The sequence below is a fragment of the Oreochromis aureus genome, linkage group 3, assembly GCF_013358895.1.
Source record: "Oreochromis aureus strain Israel breed Guangdong linkage group 3, ZZ_aureus, whole genome shotgun sequence".
Taxonomy (NCBI): domain Eukaryota; kingdom Metazoa; phylum Chordata; class Actinopteri; order Cichliformes; family Cichlidae; genus Oreochromis; species Oreochromis aureus.
The window spans coordinates 78,909,470-78,930,617 of NC_052944.1; the positions used below are offsets into that span (position 1 = coordinate 78,909,470).

Genomic DNA, 21,148 nt, shown 5'->3' on the forward strand with positions numbered 1-21,148 from the left:
CTTTCTACCTTGATGATGCGCTGATAGTTACTTAAACAATCTCTGAACACTTGGTAATAAACGTGGAGCTTATCTTTCTTCCATTTTCGTTCTGCTTTCCTGCCTGACGGCACGAGTGACCTTCTTTAGCCAAGGCTGAGTTTTAGATTTTTGACGTCTACATTTAAGAGGAGCAATTGAGTCCATTATGTTGGTAAAAGCACAATTAAAACATGCAAGAAGCTCATCAGGATTATTGCAATGAGGAGAACTTTCATCAAAGGTGATGAAGGAGATGCAGCAAAGGCAGCTGAGAATTGGGGAGCAGTTTCAGGTGTTATAGAGCGTATAAGAGAGGGGGCCAGGGTTTGTTTGGAGGGTGAGTGAGGGGTGGAAATATTAAATTTAAAAACTTATGATCAGATGGACACACATCAATCACTTCAACGCAGATCACTGAGAGCCCAGATGACAAGATGAGGTCAAGAGTGGGACCCTGCTTGTGTGAAGGGCCGTTAACAGACTGGCTCAGGTTAAATAAGTCCAAGAGTTGTAAAAATTCCCTAACCATAGGTTTAGAGGGGCAACACATATGGATATTGAAGTCGCCAAGGATTAGAAGCCTATCAGTGGTTTGCAATGTCACTGATATAAAATCAGAAACTTCCTTGATGAAGTCTTTGTTAAGGTGAGGAGGCCTATAAACTAGAGCACAGAGTGCAGGAGAGGACAGATCCAGCATAAACAGTTGCAGTTCTAAACTAGTGTATTTGCATAAAGAAAGGTAGCATCTTGTTCAGCGTGTGCCTAAAACTGATGAGACTGCAGTTTGCACATGATTGGCTCCAGCCTGAATAAAGCAGCCATGCCTGTGGAAGAAAAACATCCTGCAATTTTGACAGAGATATGCGTGTGTCAACATTAATTTTGGGCTGTATCCATCAAAAGTTGGGACATGCAGGTAGAGCGCACATGCTGTCAAAACTAATACAAAAATACTAGATAGTAAATCTAAATTCGGCTGCCAGCAAAATCATCTCTTGTTGTACCATGTGTAGATGCAACAGAGGAAAGTTTCTTGAACAAAAGATGGCAGATCTGCACAAAGATTGTCCTGACAGTCATGGTTCCATTCCCAAATGTTGGAGTAGACTACTTTGGGCCGATAACTGCTTAAGAGGACGAGGTCTCCTTAGAAGGTATGGAGTTTTTTACTTGTTTGACCAGTCGTGCAGTACATCTGGAAATTGCACATGTACCCTTAATACAGAATCCTGAGTAAATGCTGTTCCGAGGTTTATCTGTGGATGAGGCCCAGTTTTGACCATCAGATCTGATAATAATACAAATTTTGTTGGTGCAAATCAAGAGTTGAAAGAGAGGTTGACTGCGCTGAACCATGCTAAAATTCAAAATGCTTTTGTTCAGGATGGCATCAAATGGAACTTTAATTCACCTCTGCCTTTGTGTCGTTGCCCTTATGATTGGTATTTGATCCAAGTGATCTTCATGTCAGGAAAAGGTGGAAACTGGTACAGTACCTGGCAGAGTTGTTCTGGAAGAGATGGCTTTCTGAGTACCTACCTCTGATGCACGAAAGACAAAAATGAATGAGGACTAAAGGATGTCTTATACCTGGAGATAATATCTTGATTGCAGACACTCCTGCTCCAAGAGGATCATGGATAGGGCTGCTCAATTATGGCAAAAGTGATAATCACGATTATTTTCACTGAAATTGAGATCTCGATTATTTGACGATATTTATTTAACAATAACAATGTATTGAATAATGGCTTTAAAGATGTCAAAAAATATAGAATAGTGTGCAAATACTGTTAACAGTGCAAATGTTTGCAATATAAAAAAATAAATGAAAAATGTAAACATCTATGTTTAGTGAACTTCAAAATACTGCACAATATTTGATCCACGTCTGACTCCGCGAACCCATAATGTTTCCACCAATGTTCCCTCTAATTTGTTGTTGTTCACTGTGTTAATTGAGCAGTGGTCTTTGGCGAGGAAAATGTTACCGCGTTTGTTTTCTCCTTGTGTCTCTGGGAGCTGGTGGGATATTTATTCGCGTTGTACAGGGTAGCGTGAATGGAAGTCTGTGAGGATGAAGCAGGTGTTGTCAAGAGTTTTTCTCTATGTTAATAATAATACATTTTATTTGAAAGCGCCTTTCAAAACACTCAAGGTCGCTGTACACAGTAGGAGAGTTTACACAATCATAAGACATAAACAAATTTAAAATAGCCAAATGGAGAGGTTATGTGGGATAAGCTATTTTGAACAAGTGGGTTTTGAGTTGGGACTTAAAAAGAGAGAAGGTAGAGATATTTCTTAAATCAGGAGGTAGGTTCCTTCATTGTTTGATCATATGTCACATTGTGAGCGGTCTTCAAATGATTGAATAAATTTGTACTGTTGCTCTGTGGTGCAGCTACGACACCGTAGCAAAGTTTTCACACTATGTCTACTTGATCCACGTCTGACTCCACGAACCCATAATGTTTCCACACCACTGAAGTGGTTTTATCTCTCTTTTCAACCAATGGCATTCTTTCTTCAGCAGCCATTATCCTGTCCTCTCCAAATAACTTCTGCTTAGCTTTCCGAGCTTTCCGAGCTTCCCTCAGGTCCTCTTAATTGTTGTGATGTGTGTTCGAAACGCAGAGAGGTGCGCTCGATTTGCCACACAGAGCAGCGCGAGAGTAAAGCACAAGGGAGGTGCTAGTAATCGGCTCAGTCATTTTTAATGATCGTTGAAAGCCCAGATCGTAATCAAGATTAAAATTCGATTAATTGAGCAGCCCTAAACATGGATGATGGTGAAGGTCTTAAGTGTAAACCAGGATGTGAAAGGCTTGGTGTGTTCTGTGAGACTACAAACAAAGTGTTTTGGAAAGGCCAGCAGCAAAACTTCTAACTTAAAAACATGATGCAAAACTTAAAATAAATAAATAATAACAAAGGTCAATCACATGGACCAATATGGCAAAGCCATAATAATCCACTTGGTAAAATAAATCCAATGGGCATCCTTCTTGGCCTTCAGACAATAATTCTGATTGCTAAAGTTTCAAATAGGACATGCAAAAAAAAAATAAAAAAATAAAAAAATGAGGATGCTCTTTGCGAGCTCATTTCCGGCTCGTAACCAGCGCGCTCTGCCATCAAAGGGTGAGCTTTGGTTAATGTAGTAATGTGACTGATGCAAGCCAGGTCCTTTTATTTAACATATTTGTGATTAATAGTTAAATGTTTTTGTTCCAAACCCTTAAAAAGAATATTGCATCCAAAAAATGGAACTTGGGACACCCATCAGGAAAGGGGCAGGTACTCAAGCCCCGCCCCCCCTCTGCAAGTGCCTGAATAGGAAACCTATTGGCGTTACCAAAAAAAAGCTAAACAAATTTTAAACTTTATTAACAATAAAGAAACAAATCAAATGAGAGGACTGTACAGCAACTGTTACTGAGTGAACACAGAGCAGGATCACAGAGATTTCTGATACTAAAGGAAGCTCATTTGGTTTTTAAGTCTCACACTATTTTCATAAACACTTGGAAACTGGAGGGTAGTTTCTGGTGTGACTCCACTCAGGCAGCATGTTATGTTCATGGTCACAGTTAGGGTCACATTCACCCTTTATGAGGATTTTTTTCTACCTGGCATTCCCAAATAAAAACATGACAACAGAAGAACTGAGAAGATAATAATAATGGATTGCATTTATATAGCGCTTTTCTAGGCACCCAAAGCGCTTTACAATTCCACTTTTCATTCACTCTCACATTCACACACTTGTGGAGGCAAGCTACAGTTGTAGCCACAGCTGCCCTGGGACAGACTGACAGAAGCAAAGCTGGCATATCGCACCATCGGCCCCTCTGGCCAACACCAGTAGGCAGTAGGTGAAGTGTCTTGCCCAAGGACACAACGACCAGGACAGAGAGAGTAGGGGGATCGAACCGGCAACCTTTGAGTTACAAATGAGCTTCCCAAACCCCTGCACCAGAAGACTTGAGTAGAGAGTGTGGCGGGATGTGGCCTGCACGGCACCACAGACCACGCCCCACCACAGAGAGATTTATTCTAAACATTGTTAAAGCTCGAAGCTGCATCATGTACGGTTTTATTTTCCGTTAATTCAAGAAAAAATATTTAAAGATATTAATCAAAACAAAAGAAAGGAAATATTTAGCTGCTGAGTTCATTCATCAGGGTTTCTCAGCACAGGAAGAAGAAACTTTGTGTCTTGTCACCAGGTCATGTCGGTGACAGGTGAATGATGTTTGATTCTGAAATTTTCCTCACACTGAACCTGCTGCTTGTCTTTCTCCTGTTCTTCATATTTACACCAGAAGAAAGGGAAAAACTAATTGGTTATAAAATTGCTGAGAAATAGGTTCCATGTAACATAATTTTTTTTGTTTGTTTTGTTTTGTCTTTCCTTTTTTGGGGGGGGGGGGGTTACTGTTTCGTTAATCTGACTAGGAATCATCTTCCCTGAAGTCAATCGACAAGAGTTGGTGCTGAAAATAGAGCCATCATTCCAGTCCTCACACAAACCCCTGTGGCCCTGTATTGGATAAAAGGAGGAACGTGGATGGATTTTTAGGCAGCTTCTGTTGCCATAGACACGTTCCCATTGCTTTAGCTGAACCTACAAAAAGTGTCAAAGAAAACATAGACAGATAAAATATTTTTGTTCACCAAGAAGTTGATTAGCAATGAGCTACTAGTCAAAAACATATCCAAACAAGCTGTTCAGTGTGTTGTTAAAAAATTAAGACAACTGGAGAAAAAAAGACCCTAAAAAAATCAGCCATCAATTTTAATTTATTTTTTGGTACTTTGAGACACTAAAATTTGGTTTTTATTATTAATATTACCAGGTTATTACCAGGAGAAGCTACACCTCAGTTTCTCCTTAAAATAAATAAAAGCTTTCATTTCATGGTACATAAGGAGAACAGACAAAAAAGAAAGGCATTGCACTTGATGTAGAACCTCACAGAATTTATATTATTTAGCTTTTCTGCAACAAAAGTTAGATAAGAGGCTATCGAGAGATCAGGACTGGTATTGTAGCGGCAACCTTCGGTCCTTCTTTGCCGCTTCTGCAGGACGTAAAGTTTCTGACTCGTGCTCTTGTTAAAACGCTTGGACGCGTTCCAGTAGCAAAAACGAGGCGAAGGAAAAAAGGGCAAAACATTTATTCTCAGTACAAACCAAAAAAATACAAAACAAATGCCTCCGGTGGGAGCTCCGTTCACTTTCCATTTATGCTACAACGAAAACAACATTAAACGGCGACGGTCAGAAAACTGTTGCTCCACGTCCTGCTTGCTAGCCTAACCTTTTTTTCCCCCCCACATGCGGGCAAAAAATACACACCCCCTTTACGACATCTATCAACACTTTACAACAACACAAAAGATTAACAAAGCAGGATTAATTTATGGAGCACAGCATATTACATTATAACATAAAATAATGAAGATTATAACTAGAAACTCAAAGATCATAACAAATACTCAAATATGGCCTGATGTAATTGAGTAAAATATTGGCCTGAACTGTCTAAGCTCCAACATCCTGGCCCCTAATTGTTCTTGTAAGCCACAAAACAATTACTCTTATACGTATATATATTGTTCAGAACAACAAATCAAACTTCCAGATGACGAACAGACAAATATACAAAGTACTTGAACTGCCCATATGGCACATTAATGTCCTTATTCCAACAGAAACTTCGCTCTGCCTTGTTACAGCAGGAACTCTTCTTAAGCTGGAACATATCTTCGCGGATGCGTATATGTGTGTGTGTTTTGGGGAGATTAGGGAATGGAGTCAGAGGTTCAAGCACATGACTCACCGTAGGAGACCAGCCTTTACCGCTGTCTCTTGAGTGATATGTAGAAGGGGCGCTACATATCACACTCTAGCAGCACACAAAGCTTCGTCACAGGTCGTAGGAGAATGTTCTTGCTGGTTTTCACCTTGGCCTGACGAACCCGACCTTTGGCATCCTCAAACGTCTGAATCACTCGACCCATTACCCATGAATTTCTTGGAGCGGAATCATCCACGATGAGGACAATATTACCTTGACTGATATTCCTTTGTGGCAGGGCCCACTTTTGTCTCTTTTGCAAGTCCGGCAGATACTCCTTAATCCACCGTCTCCAAAACAAATCTGCCAAGTACTGGACTTGACGCCATCTACGCCTCGAGTACATGTCGCTCCTGCTGAATACTCCAGGAGGTAATGGAGTTTTGGCTTTCATCAAAAGCAAATGGTTTGGCATCAAGGCCTCCAGGTCATTCGGATCGGTAGAGACTCTTGAGATAGGGCAGCTATTGATAATCGCCTCTACCTCACACAGCAGCGTGTGGAGACCCTGAGCCTCTCAGTAGGAAGATCTGCCATGATCTGACTTGCCGCTTTCCCATGATCCCGTCTGCAGACAACACACTGGGACAAAATCTTCCGGACAGCAGCATGGGATCTTAGTATCCAGTACTTCTGCCGTACTTTTGATAGGACATGATTCCTGCCACCATGTCCAAGATCCTCGTGAGCAGATCTGAGAATGAGAGTGGCTATATGCTGATCCTTAGCCAAGATTGCAGGGTGTTTTATCTCCTCTTGCATGCTAGATCTGCTCAATCTGCCGCCCACTCTCAGAATGCCATCTTGTACAACTGGCGACAACTGACAAAGAGGGCTATCCTTAGACACTGTCTTTCCTTGTTGCAGCTTGGCAATCTCTTCGCCAAACTGCTGCCCTTGACTGAAGCGCACGATCTCTACTTCCGCCTCAGCCATGTCACTCACAGAAAGTGGCAAGATGGGAAGGTTAGCTTTGAGGTGTGTCATTTGCTTCTCCTGCTCCAGCCTTTGACTTCCTACATCCAACCTTCCATCATAGAGATTCGCTTCTAAATCCTTCCTCTTTTGAGCAAGAAGCTTCAGCACACCTTTTAATCTCAGGACCCATAGCGGCTCTTTTAACCCGATGCCAGCTTGAGTAATGATGAATGAGCTGAGTGGTGGCGTCTGCACCTTCTTCAACCATAAGAGCATATACTGATGCTTCTTTGACTTCTGGGTCATTACAGATTGGCTGGCATACACTGTCTGGCATTTCTGGCCACTCCATTTCTGGTTTCGTGATGAAATCTGGACCCGTGATCCATGTCTTTGCCTTGAGAAAGGCACCAACACTGAGCCCTCTGGAAGCAAAGTCTGCAGGATTGGCCGAGGTGTTCACATATCTCCACTGAGAGACAGCTGACCTATCCTTAATGGCAGCAACTCGATTGGCAACAAACGTACGAAACCTCGCTGTTTCATTCTTGAGGTACTTAATCACTGACGTGCTGTCCGTCCAAAAGACAGACTCCTCCAGCTCCAACTCCAGTTCGGCTCTTACCATCCTGTCCATCTTTGCTGCCACCACTGCAGCAGTAAGCTCGAGTCGTGGTATGGTAACTGGCTTCAATGGTGTAACCCTGGCTTTACCAATAATGAAAGCACTATGTGGCTGGTTCAGATTGTTTTTTGAAACCAGGTAGGTGGCTATGCCATACCCCTTTCACTTGCATCGGCAAAGTGGTGAAGTCGAGCTGAAGTGATCTTGCCAAGGTTGACTGGTCTCACACATCTGTCTACCTCAAACCTAGCTAAGTGGTGCAAACTGCCGACCCATTGTTGCCACTGCAGAGACAGAGCTTCTGGCATGATATCATCCCATGCATGCTTTGTTCTGCTTAGCTCTTGCAGGATATGCTTCACTGGCAAGATCAGAGGATAAGATCCCAAGTGGGTCATATATAGTGCTTACCATCGAAAGCAGACCTCTCCTTGTGAGTGGTTTGCTCTCAACCAGAACTCTGAATTTCAGCGTGTCAGACTCCACGCACCACTGAACCCCTAAAGCTCTTTCAATAGGGAGGCAGTCCCTTTCAAGATCGAGCTCCTTGACTTCTTTGGCCCTGTCATCCTCAGGTATAGATGCAAGCACGACTCTGCTGTTGGAAATCCACTTAGTGAGCTTGAAACCTCCTGCAGCGCATAAAGCCCTGAGGTCCTGAATCAGTGAGATTGCCTGCTCTTCAGTGCCAACAGATTTTAGGCAATCGTCCACATAAAAGTTCCTTAGAACAGTGTTCGTTGCAATATGGTTGAACCTCGCCTGATTGTCCTCAGCACACCTTTGCAGCGCGTAGCATGCACAGCTTGGTGAAGAAGTTGCACCAAACAAGTGAACTACCATTCTGTATTCCTTGAGGCCTTTACCAAGATCTCCCTGTGGCCACCACAAGAATCTCAACAGATCAGCATCTTCAGCGGGAACCCTGACTTGATGAAACATGCCTTCAATATCAGACATGAAGGCAACTGGCTCCTGCCTGAACCTGATCAAAACACCTATAAGGGAATTGGTTAAGTCTGGCCCCTGCAACAGCTGTGAGTTCAGTGACATGCCTTGATACGTGGATGCACAGTCAAATACCACTCTCAACTTGTGCTTGGTTGGGTGGTAGACCCCATGATGTGGGAGATACCATATTCTGCTACCACTTTTAGAAGTTTCTGCCACGGGAACTTCTTCGGCATAGCCCCTTTCCAGTGTCTCTGTCATGAACTTTGTGTACTCTTGATGAAACTCACTGCCTCTTAACAGCCTCCGTTTCAGGCCTTCTGCTCTTTGTACCGCCACAACACGGTTGTTTGGAAATACAGCCCCCTTGTTCTTTAAAGGAAGGCCAATGGTGTAGTGACCATGAACCTGCTTCACTGACAGTGACACAGACTCCATAAATTGTCTGTCTCTGGCTGACATTTCCATTTTCTCGGACAACTCATGCTCAGGGAAGTCATACTTCATTTGCTGCTGCGAGAGCTCCTCTAGCTTTGTCACCGATATCCTGTTCACCATCACCGGTGGCCACTCAACAGCTCCTTGAGCAATACCCTCTTCTCTTAGCAGAGATCCATTAATCGTCCAGCCTAGTGCAGTTTTTACAGCATATGGGCCGTTGCCCTCACTGTTGATAACCTTCCAGGGCTCAAGCGCCTTTGGTACATTCGTTCCTATTAACATACCAATTTTTCCATCAATCTGCTTGAGCTGAACCTCCTTCAAATAAGGCCATCTGTCCACATCGCTCTGTTGTGGAATGTTCTCCTTTGTTACTGGAATCTCTGCCTGTGTGAAAACCTGGGGAATCTTCAAAAAGTTGTCCTCATCCAAACCACTGACCTCGAGACCCATAATGACATGAGTACTGATTGTCGCTTCCTTTCCCATGGTGCGGAGCAGAATGTTGGACCTTTTTCCTGTGACGTGTAAATCCCTCATCAACTCGTCTGTACAAAAGGTTCCAGTGCTTCCTGGGTCTAAGAATGCATACGATTCAACTGTTGTGTGGCTCCTTGAACATCTGACCTTCACTGGCACAATTGAAAGCGCACAGACTGCTTCGCCAGCCCCGGTACAACCGCATGTTTCACTGCCTGCTGCTGGAGAACAACTTGCTGCTGGTTCCCTGATACTTTTAGCGTCACTATCAGGAGGAGAGTACTGCTCCTTATGCAGAATGGTGGGATGTTTCTGAGAACAAGTCTCACACGTGTGTCTTTGCTGGCAACCCTTACTCAAATGCCCCTGTGATAGGCAACCAAAACACAAACTCTTTGATTTGAGGAAATCAAGCTTTTCTCTGTGGGGCTTTTGCTTGAGGAGTCTGCAGGTATTGAGGTTATGCCCTCCCTTATGACAGAAAAGACACTGTCTTCCACCTGTAGAGCCTACATTTTCCCTTTCCCTCTTTGTCTGCTCAGCACTGTTTGACACAGGTGCCGTATTAGTAGCAAAGATGCTTTCCCTCTCCTTGAATTTCAGAGCATTCTCTCTGCGTACATTTGGTTTGCCCTTGTCACTTGACAAAGTGGTGTCCTGAATGTTACCAAACAATGGGTGAGAAGCAATCTTTGCCTGCTTTTCTACAAAACTGACTAGATCAGCGAATCTAGCTCTCATTGCTGTGCGTTCTTGAATGTCACAGGCGAAACCCCTCCACCTTTCCCTTAACTTAAAAGGAAGCTTGGAGATGACAGTTCTCATATTAGTAGGGCTATCCATCTCCTCAATGTACTCCATGCTGTCTACTGTGTTACAGCAAGTAGTGAGGAACATAGCAAACTCCGTCAGTGCATCACCATCCTCTGGCTTGATTACAGGCCATTTTAGAGCTCTTTCAATGTAGGCTGAGGCAATAGTATATTCATCCCCAAAATGCTTGCATGAGGAGCCTCTTGGCTTCAGCGTAGCCCCTGTCAGGATGCATGTGCGAACAGCTACGAACCAGAACCTTGGGTCTCCCTTGAGTGAACTGCTCCAGGAAGCGCAACCTATCCCTATTGCTGTCTGTCCTTTCCTCAATCCCATGCTCGAATGCTTTCATAAAAAACCCAAACTCCAGTGGATCCCCACTGAATACTGGAACATCCAAAGGAGGGAGAGTGGATGCCTTCTGTTGCTTTACTAGGAGCTCTGTAATCTCGTTTTGTCGCTTCATGACATTCAACAAGTCTTTAACATCAGCCATTCTGCTTTGACTAGTAATAGACTGTCTATTATCCTTCTTACTCAATGGATGAGGAAGCCTGCTACTCCTTTCTGAGCCCTGCATTACTTCCGACTCACATTTTCAATAAACATCTCCATGTTCTGGCTGAACGAAACCAAAACTGGCCCCAGTATTTTGGCCCGGAGCTCTTTGGCAGGCAGCCATTTCGTTAACCAAGTCAGCAGAAGTGTTATGGGCTGGCTCCTTCACAGTCAGCACCTCAAGCTTTGCACTAGCTGCAGCAATAGCTGTTTGCAACTCCCATTCCTCCCTTTTCGCCTTAAGAACAGCTTCTTGTCTGTCAATCTCCATCTTTTGCTTTAAGGCTTCCGCTTTGCGCTACCAGAGCAGCCCTTTCTGCCTCAATCTTTAGCCTGGCCGAATATGTGGTTGAAGACACAGCAGAAGAGGTTCGGCTGCTTCGATGGGCTTTACTGTGTCTGGACGATATCGCTGAAGCACTGTCTGCAGGCTCAACTTCAGCATCAATCATTCTTGCTTCATCTACTTGCATTTCCACTCTTTTTAACCATCTCTCGACTTTCTCCACAAAACTTCTCAAATAGCTAGCCTTTGGCTCATACCACTGTGTCTGATCATGAAGAAGTTCTGACTCAGTCAAGTGATTTTTAACTGCATCGTTGTTTTCACAAAACTCAGTATACATTTTTGAGAAGTCAGTGGCTAACTTAACAGACACTTCCTCAAAATTGCCATCATCTTCCATAAGGTCCTCAATCTCTTTTATCTTTCTAGTAAGATAACCCAACTTGGTTTTCCTTGTCACTTTAAGCTGCTGAAGCTTTTCCTCTTGTGCTTTAAAGGTTGGCTTTGAAACTCTCTTTTCCGGCTGCTCCATATTAATTGCGCTGCCACAAACCTTTCAATGCAATTAATCCTTTACACCAGCCATGTATCTCTTAACCTTACAGGAATTTTCACAAACCTTAAAGCAGGCACAGCATCTTACTTTTCAGATGCAGGGCTCTCTTACTGCCGAAAGGATCCGGGAAACACGGGAAGACTGAAGCAGCATCCTCTTAACGTCCTCACTGGTAAAGCGCCTTTTCCCGCTTTTTCCCTTGCAGCGCCGCTGGCCGATTAACTCCGTGCGCCCGGTGGCGTGTGCGTAATCCTCTCAGTTCGAGCAGTTTTCTGACTAATGTAGCGGCAACCTTCGGTCCTTCTTTGCCGCTTCTGCAGGGACGTAAAGTTTCTGACTCGTGCTCTTGTTAAAACGCTTGGACGCGTTCCAGTAGCAAAAACGAGGCGAAGGAAAAAAGGGCAAAACATTTATTCTCAGTACAAACCAAAAAAATACAAAACAAATGCCTCCGGTGGGAGCTCCGTTCACTTTCCATTTATGCTACAACGAAAACAACATTAAACGGCGACGGTCAGAAAACTGTTGCTCCACGTCCTGCTTGCTAGCCTAACCTTTTTTTCCCCCCCACATGCGGGCAAAAAATACACACCCCCTTTACGACATCTATCAACACTTTACAACAACACAAAAGATTAACAAAGCAGGATTAATTTATGGAGCACAGCATATTACATTATAACATAAAATAATGAAGATTATAACTAGAAACTCAAAGATCATAACAAATACTCAAATATGGCCTGATGTAATTGAGTAAAATATTGGCCTGAACTGTCTAAGCTCCAACAGGTATGAACGCTCGTTTAATTTTTATTTATACAAACAATAAGTGAAATAACACAAACAACAACTGTAATAATTGTATTAACAACAATAAGAACAAAAGAAGCTTCTAGAACACTTATTCCAACATAAACCTCCAACAGATCCAGCCATTTGGTTCCACCTGGCTGACCTGCAGGTAAGAAACAGATGTGGGGTGTCAGCTGTCAGGTCGGTGAGTGAAATAAGTAAGTAAAATTTATTAATGTAGCACTTTATGATAAGAATCTATTACAAAGTGATTTAACATTGATATTAAAAACAGCACACAGAAACACAATGCACAAGAACATTATCAAAATATTTGTTAAATAGGTGTGTTTCTAACTCATCAGAAATTTACTGTGATGTTTTTTGTCTGTTAGTGTCGTCTACTGTTTGTAACTTAATCTCGGCTCCATCCAGAAAAGCCCAATGCCTAGGTGGAGTTACCAAGCTGGATATTACACCACCAGGATCACAACAAAGATTCTGGTAAGGAAAGGTGTGACCACAGCAGAGAGCAACCAGCGTGTTGCTGTGGACTTTAATAAGGCATGTGTGAAAATTATACTCCCCAAATTCCACCAATATTAAGTGTCCTACCAGAGGGGTTAGGACACTGGACCATGTAAATACATCAAGCAGTCCTACAGACTGACACTCCTCCATGACCTAGGACAATCTGACAAAACAATAAAACATGCCCCTCCAAGCACCCTGGTCATGGTTACAGACCTATAGCACTCACAGGAAGCGCTACATGGAGATGGTCTTCGTGAACTACAGCTCAGCATTTAACACCATAATCCCAGACATTTTTACCATGAAACTGGACCACTTTCAACCTGATCCTTGATTAAATATTTCCTCATCAACTGGCCCCAAACGCTCCAATAGTCAGGCACCCACATCTCTGCCAATCTCACCTGGCCCCACAACACCAACGTGCTGGTAAAGAAGGCCCAGTAGCGGCTGCACTTCCTCCGTGTCCTGAGAAAGAATAACCCAGACCAGACGCTGCAGCTGGTCTTCTACTGTGCGTCAGTGGAGAGCATGCTCTTCTACTGCTTTGGTATTTGGTACACAGGGGCCACAACTGAGAACAGAAAGGCTGTGCAGAGGGCAATTAACCACACCCAAAAAGCACTGGCTGCCTTCTGCCTCACATGGAGGCCATTGTCATATATTCCTTTCTCATGGAAAAGAAGGCCATCACCGATGACCCCTTGCACCCCGCCTTGCACCCGTTTGACCCATGCTCTCTGGTCGGTGCATAAGTTGAGTCATGTTCCACACCTCCAGAGTCAGAAACACCTTCTTTCCATTCGGACTCTCAGCAAGTACCGTCCCTGCTGGTGACTTCTTGTGACAATTGGATGAACCTAGAATCTCAGCTCACAATGACTTGATGTCATCTTCATTTTCATCTGGCCAATCACATGCAAAGACTAGGATCACAACATTGTGTGAAAGAAAGGAGGGCAGAAACTGTGATGACAGTGACTGTGGTGGTACAGGCCAGGTACACAGAGCAACACAGAGACAAGGATCTGGAATTAAATGCAGATGTGTTGGGGAAAAAAGTGATAAAAATATCCGAAAAGAAACTGGCTGCATTTAAATGATACTGGAGACAGCAAAGCTGAGCACAGAATTATTAAAATTGTAATATGTTGAAACAAATTTAAAAAAATACTTCTAAGCGCTGCTCATATCTACCTGTAGCTGGAGGAGAGGTGTTATTCACTGGCCCTGGAAGAGTGTCCTGTTTTGAGTCAGGTATCTCTGCTGCACCATCCACTGTGTTGAATGAACCACGGCCTGCTGCAAGTCAAATCAAAAGAACAACATTTATTCCAAAACAAACGACCCCAGTGAAACAAACGTTTTGATGAGGAGCTGGCTGACATCACTGGCAGTGACTTTCAGACATTTTTCCATCGTAAAGAAGAACAGATTTCAGATTGTCTTTGTCCAGGCTTTAAACCCCATGTGTGTTCTTCTGAGCAGCAGTAAATGCATAAAAATAAGGCTTTCGTGAAAACACTAATTCAAACACTTCTTACCAACACAGATCATTCACAGCTGGGCTAAAATAGAAGGCTCCCAGTGATACTGAATGAAGAGCCATTAAAGAGCAATAAGGCAGCAGAGCTAAAAGAGCCGAAGATCTCACAAACACTGAACACTCCTCACTCACTTGGAGAACCAACTCTCAGGTTGATGATGCTGATGAGCTTCAAAGGTTTTCCAGCTCTCTCGATGACACGACACTCGTATGTTCCAGCATCATCTTGTCTCACATCCTTCAGAATCAAAGACACGTCTCCATCAGCTATCTGTCTGTCCTTCAGATCCACCCGGTTCTCAAAAGATGGATGCTGGTAATCTGGAACAAGTCGTCCATGCTGATATAAAAGGACAAGTTCTTCATCTTCCAGGTCAGTTCTGCTCCACTCTACAACTATGATGATGTGGGCTTGAGCTGGACATGTCAGAGTGACGTCCTGTCCAGACACAGCGGTGATGATTTTGTGATCTGAAAGAAGAAACAACACAGAGCAGAGAGGTTAAAGGTCATTTTATTCACTTCTACAACAGCTAGAGTGAAGATCATACACCACTGAGCCTTTCTACACTCTTCTACATACATACACAAGCAATAAACATGCACAGATAAACTGAATCAATATTAAATAATTCTGCTTGTTTCTTTATCTTGATCTGTGATTGAAATGGCATTTAGCTCCTGACAGGTAAAACTAACCTGCAATGCTAAAAAATTAAGAGGCTGACTAACAGCAAAGTTTGGTCTTCGTTTGTTCTAAATGTCTGAGTCTGTCAGGATTTTCCGTGAAAAACTGAACCTGAGTTTAAACCTGACTACCTGAGATTAAATTTAAGGTTTAAATAAAGTCCAGTTTCCATAGAAATTATTCCAGGTTCAGATTCTGTCATGACTAGACTGTGTGCAGGGATGAGTGATGACATGGAGGACCCAAAGTGCAGACATGTGTACTCAAAACAGGTTTAATGCTGAACTCAAAAAAGTAACAAAACTGAGAATCCAAAACAACCTTAAGCAGACAGACCGAACACACAGCAAGATGAAGGTAGATCACGACACGGACCCAGAGAAGCACAAGGCTTAAATACACAGCGCGACAATCAGGGAATGAGAGACAGGAGGAAAACACAGCTGGGGCAAATCAGGGCTAACGAGACAAAGGAAGCAAAACCAAGAGACGTGAGACCAGGGCAGACACAGAACAGAGGGAGTATGAAAAGCAAAACTTAAGAACTACATAATCACACACCAAGAAGAACTGGGGGAAATAGAAATGCAAAACAGAACCCAAAAGCTTCACAATAATAAACTAAGATGAGAACACAAATAAAAGATACAAAACTGAAACCACTGGGTTAATGACCCAGGTACCCTAACAGATTGTAATGCTGGATAATAATCACCTAGCCTTTTGAAATATGTGAGAGAACTGGATCCTCAGCAGTTCTGTGTGATTAGTAAAGAGGTATGTGTCTCTCAGCTTTCTGGTCAAACTGGTCCAGTAGTGTTTGTTGCTACGTGTGTGTGTCGGCAGGTGACTTTCTCTGTTCTTGAGAAGTGATTTCAAAGTTTCATATGAGAGCTAAAATAGCTGTATTTAATTTAACCTGCCTGAAACTGTCAATGTGCAGCCCTGAGAGAAGAGCAGCGCCAGTTCAAACTTTTTTTAAACAAGTTTCTCACACTGTAGAGTTTCAGAGGGGAATATTCCTGAAGCTGATACTGAATTCAGCGTTCACAAAGAAAGAGGAGAAAAACAATTAGTCACATTGGGGAAGCGATCTGAGTAATGTTCAAGTAGTTGAACGAATGAAAGAGTTGTTTAAATGTACCTGTGCCTGTAAGAGTGTCCTGTTGTGAGTCAGGTACCTCTGCTGCAGAGTCCGCTGTGTTGAAGAAAACAGGATCTACACCACGGCCTTCTGCAAGTCGAAACAAAAGAAGAACCTTTATTCTAAAACAAATGAACCCAGCCAAACAGAAAAGTGTTAATAAGGAGCCGGCTACGATCACAACCAGTGGCTACCTGACATTTTTTCCTCTTACTGTATAATATATAATAAACAATGCTGCTGTAACAAGCAACTAACATGCAGATGGTGGAGTCCCCCATAAATTTAAAGATGATTTTTTGAAAAGAACCAAAGATCCTACACACACTGAACTCCTCACTCACTTGGAGGACCAACCCTGAGGTAGATGATGCTGATGAGCTTCATATGTTGTCTGCCTCTCTGGATGACACGACACTTATATGTTCCACTATCAGCAGTGGTCACATCCTTCAGAATCAAAGACACGTCTCCATCAGTGATCTGTCTGTCCTTCAGATCCACCCAGTTCTCAAAAGATGGATGCTGGTAATCAGGAACAAGTCGTCCATGGTGATATAAAAGGACAAGTTCCTTCATCTTCCTTGTTCAACTAAACTGCATTTAAATGAAATCAGCTATATTTTGATTTATAAATATATACATATAAAAAAAAAAAACACCCAGCACGCCCCTGCGGGCGGTTTGTCCTTCAAGCTCGGGTCCTCTACCAGAGGCCTGGGAGCTTGAGGGTCCTGCGCAGTATCTTAGCTGTTCCCAGGACTGCGCTCTTCTGGACAGAGATCTCCGATGTTGTTCCCGGGATCTGCTGGAGCCACTCGCCTAGCTTGGGAGTCACCGCACCTAGTGCTCCGATTACCACGGGGACCACCGTCACCTTCACCCTCCACATCCTCTCGAGCTCTTCTCTGAGCCCTTGGTATTTCTCCAGCTTCTCGTGTTCCTTCTTCCTGATATTGCTGTCATTCGGAACCGCTACATCGATCACTACAGCCGTCTTCTTCTGTTTGTCTACCACCACTATGTCCGGTTGGTTAGCCACCACCATTTTGTCCGTCTGCATCTGGAAGTCCCACAGGATCTTAGCTCGGTCATTCTCCACCACCCTTGGGGGCATCTCCCATTTTGACCTTGGGACTTCCAGGTTATACTCGGCACAGATGTTCCTGTACACTATGCCGGCCACTTGGTTATGGCGTTCCATGTATGCCTTGCCTACTAGCATCTTGCACCCTGCTGTTATGTGCTGGATTGTCTCTGGGGCATCTTTACACAGCCTGCACCTGGGGTCTTGCCTGGTGTGATAGACCCCAGCCTCTATGGATCTTGTACTCAGAGCTTGTTCTTGTGCTGTCATGATTAGTGCCTCTGTGCTGTCTTTCAGTCCAGCTTTGTCCAGCCACTGGTAGGATTGTCAAAATGTTTTTGTGAAATCATCACTAGGATTTTTTTTGTCATGATATTACTGTGTACATTAGACAAATTTAGCTATTTTTGTATTTGTATTATTGTTGTAATTTTAATATGTTTGTGTGGAACAGATCTCTCTTGCATCTCAATGGGACTACATGTATGAATAAAGGTTAAATAAAAATAAAGGTCAGTCTGTTCACTTCTACAACAGCCAGTGAGAGTCGAGATCAGATCAGAGAGCACTGAGCTCTGCTTAACAGGTCAACACACACACACAGAGTTTTCAATAATATAACTCCTTACAGATTTCACTGTTCACTGTTCACACTGACACATCTGTCATTGAAATCTCATTTAGCTCCTGACAGGTAAAACTCACCTGCAGAGGTAAACATGCAGAGGCTGAAGAACAACAAAGATGAGCAGAGTGATGCAGTCACAGCAGACATTTCCTCCAGCACCGATGATCTTAGTTTGTTCTAAATGTCTGAGTCTGTTGGTACTTTCAGTGAATAACTGAACCTGAGTTTAAACCTGACTACCTGAGATTACATTTGTCAATGGAAAATTGTACTTAGTAGTCAGTATAATCTTTTAATGATATAAGTTTCCATATATGCTTAGAGGTGTATAATCGATTGTGTAGTGATAGGATCTTTAGTAGGCCTTGTGTGCATTCCAGGGTGCTCTGGTATTCAAACCCATATCCTGGGAGCATGGGAGAGGTCATACCTTGTTTTATTGTTTTATGGTAGGATAAACGTATCTATGTCTGTTTTAGGCTAAGTGCATTTTGTTTAGATGAACTGCTGGACTTCCAGACCAGCAGGTTTAGGGAAGTCGTTTATGGACACACACACACACACACACACACACACACAGACCTAAACATCCACATTCCAATGTAAAGAACAAACACCCACTGATGTTTAAATAAAGACCAGGGCAGTGGTTACTTTTTTCAGTAACGAGTAATCTAACTAATTACTATTCCTATCGTTACAACGCCGTTACAGTTACTAACAAGAAAGTGCGGTCGCGTTACTTTTTTTCAACAAACAGACGGTTGAAGCTGTGTTCAGCTTACCGCATCTTATATCAGCTGCACGGAAGTAGCTGTAAGTAATCTGGACGCTACAGCTTTAAACAGCTGCGCGCTCCCGCGGACGGTAATCACGATCACTTTTTGGCACAACACCTGGAGCTCAGGGGGCAAAAACAATGGCATGAGTGCTGCTGTTTGACTGAGGAAGAATAAAGTAGTCGTGGTAAGTCAATCACATGACCACTTAAAGACAAAGCAACAAGGAGATATTTACCAGTTTATAAATTGTGTTGATAGGCCACGTAAAACCAGAGTCATGATAAACAATATATAAGCGGTGTTTTCCCCTCAATAGTTTCATCACGTTTACTGTCTAAAGACAGCACAGCAAGCACTCTCTGCTTATGAGCAAAAAAAAAAAAAATTGTTTTAGGAGTGACCGTGAGAGAGAGAGAGAGAAAGAAAGACAACAGAAAAAGAGAGAGAGAGCGAGTTTTGAGATGTGAGAGATTTGTGATGTTTAGTGTGTTTGGAGTGTGTAGTTAGTGTGTAGTGTTGTGGATAGTTTTGTGTTGTGTGTCAGAGCAATGAGGCGACTGCTGTCTCCAGGTAGAAACAGGAGTGATACACCTGCTGCTGTCAGACCTGCAGGTATCAGGCTGTGATGTTCTCCTTTATAGTGGACAGAAATTATTTTTTTGGAGTGGCACAAATAATTTGTGCGGCATCTTATTGAAGAACAGCTGATTGTTCTGTAAATAGTTTGAAATGGTTATTTAAAAAAAGGGTAAAAGGTAAATGGATGCAAATAACTTTGTTGTTTGCAAAGCTTGTGCATAGGATTTTAAAATTGACAATTTTTATTTGCATTTAAAGTTATAAAATATGATTCATTAAACATATTTATGGTTGTTACAGTAAAAAATATCACACTTTCTACTTTGATTTTATGTTTTTTGTCTGATTTTAGATCAATTGTGTTAATACAGTATGACAAAATGAAAACATGACTGTAAATTCAGACATGTGAGGTTGTGCTGAAAAGGATGATACCCAACAAGGCAAAGTAAATAGTTTTTAAAGGGAAAATGTGGAGGGAAAATCAAGAGTAGTAAAAACTGGGCAATTATAACGTGGATCCCAGAGTTGTTTTTTATTTTTAAAGTAATGCAATAGTTACTTTTCAAGTAATTAATTACTTTTAGAATCTTGTAACTCAGTTACTAACTCAGTTACTTTTTTGAAGAAGTAACTAGTAATTACTTTTTCAACTTGCCCAACACTGCATGTAGTACACAGCAGTACTTGCCAGAAATTCCAGCAGTTTCTTCAGTGTTGCTGTAAGTGTCCTGGCAGCCTCCCTAAGCAATTTCCACCTTCTCCTTTCATCAGTTTTGGAGGAAAATCCAGTTCTTTGGAATGTCATTGTTTTCCCACATTTTCTCTATTTTTTGATGACCTCACTGTGCTCCATGCTATACACTCTAAAAACTATTGTTTAAGCTCAACAAAAAAAATTAACGCAACAGTTTCCATTAATCTTTTTGAGTTACGATAACTTATGTTGAAATTATATTGAACCAACAAACTATATTGAGTTAGGGGAATTAACTTTTCCTCCATAATCAAAGGTGATTTTAATTACCACTTACTTAATAATTGGTAGCTTAAAAACATGTTTTTAAGTTGTTTACTCATAAAAATTATGTTCCTCCAATTACTTTTTCCACATTACTTAAAATGATTTTTAAGTGTTATGTAATTAATTACAGCAATTACAAAAACAATTTTTTAAAGTTAATCATTTAAAATATTAAGTTGCTGATTTTCTTCATTATTATCATCGTTTTAGCTTTTTCTTATTTTTTTTTTATTGTAATAGCTTTTAAAAAATGAATTCATTCAACATTTTTTTAGCAAATAACTTTTTTATTTTTTAACTGTAGGCATTTCAACACTTCATATTTAAAAAGTGAAAATAAACCAGAAATTTAGATTTGTACCATCGTAGCCAAGTTAAACAATATGCTTTTATGTATTTAAGACCACAGAAATAAATGTGTTCAATTGGTAAAAAATCCACTTAGAAAACATTTTGTTACAGTAATACTTCCAAGCAAGTGTTCAATAAATGTCAACTTTCAGTGCCTACCAAACTTTGCAAGATCTTGCATCTTTCTTTTACACAATGCAGCAAACACCTTTAAGATCAATGTTACACATACAGGATTCAAAACAGTTAACAATTTTTGAAACAGAGTCAGCATCTTTAACATAATGCTGGTTCCATCAAGGTCAAGGAACAGCTTCTGAAAAACTTCTAAAGCATATTTCAGATCCTTGCATTAGCTCAGATTGAGAGCATATATTATGCCCATGAGTAACACACAGCACCATGGGAAATTCTGGCCCTCCAGGATTTTTGTTCCCGCACCACAATGGTTGCAGTCTTATGGTCAGATCCA

The 21,148-nt window shown here is 42.0% G+C and overlaps 1 protein-coding gene across 1 annotated transcript; it reads right to left on the minus strand.

The window, feature by feature from the left end:
• Window positions 1-13,222: 13,222 nt before the first annotated feature.
• LOC120434370 lies at window positions 13,223-16,884 on the minus strand. Its single transcript, XM_039602364.1, has 6 exons — window positions 16,570-16,884; window positions 16,226-16,315; window positions 14,526-14,864; window positions 14,045-14,149; window positions 13,841-13,875; window positions 13,223-13,315 (listed from the first exon to the last, which is right to left on the minus strand). The coding sequence occupies exons 1-6, from the start codon at window positions 16,802-16,804 to the stop codon at window positions 13,223-13,225; spliced, it is 897 nt and encodes a 298-aa protein (XP_039458298.1). The 5' UTR covers window positions 16,805-16,884.
• Between the last annotated feature and the right edge of the window lie 4,264 nt (window positions 16,885-21,148).

Bases quoted from the DNA above. Each gene is read 5' to 3' on its own strand.
- LOC120434370 (XM_039602364.1), bottom strand. From the start codon at position 16,804: ATGAAGGAACTTGTCCTTTTATATCACCATGGACGACTTGTTCCTGAT. The intron at 14,865-16,225 runs GTACATTTAAAC...TTCTTCTTTCAG, and splicing joins GGACACTCTTACAGGCACAG to ATCACAAAATCATCACCGCT. The intron at 13,876-14,044 runs GTAGATATGAGC...ATTTAATTCCAG, and splicing joins CACCTCTCCTCCAGCTACAG to ATCCTTGTCTCTGTGTTGCT.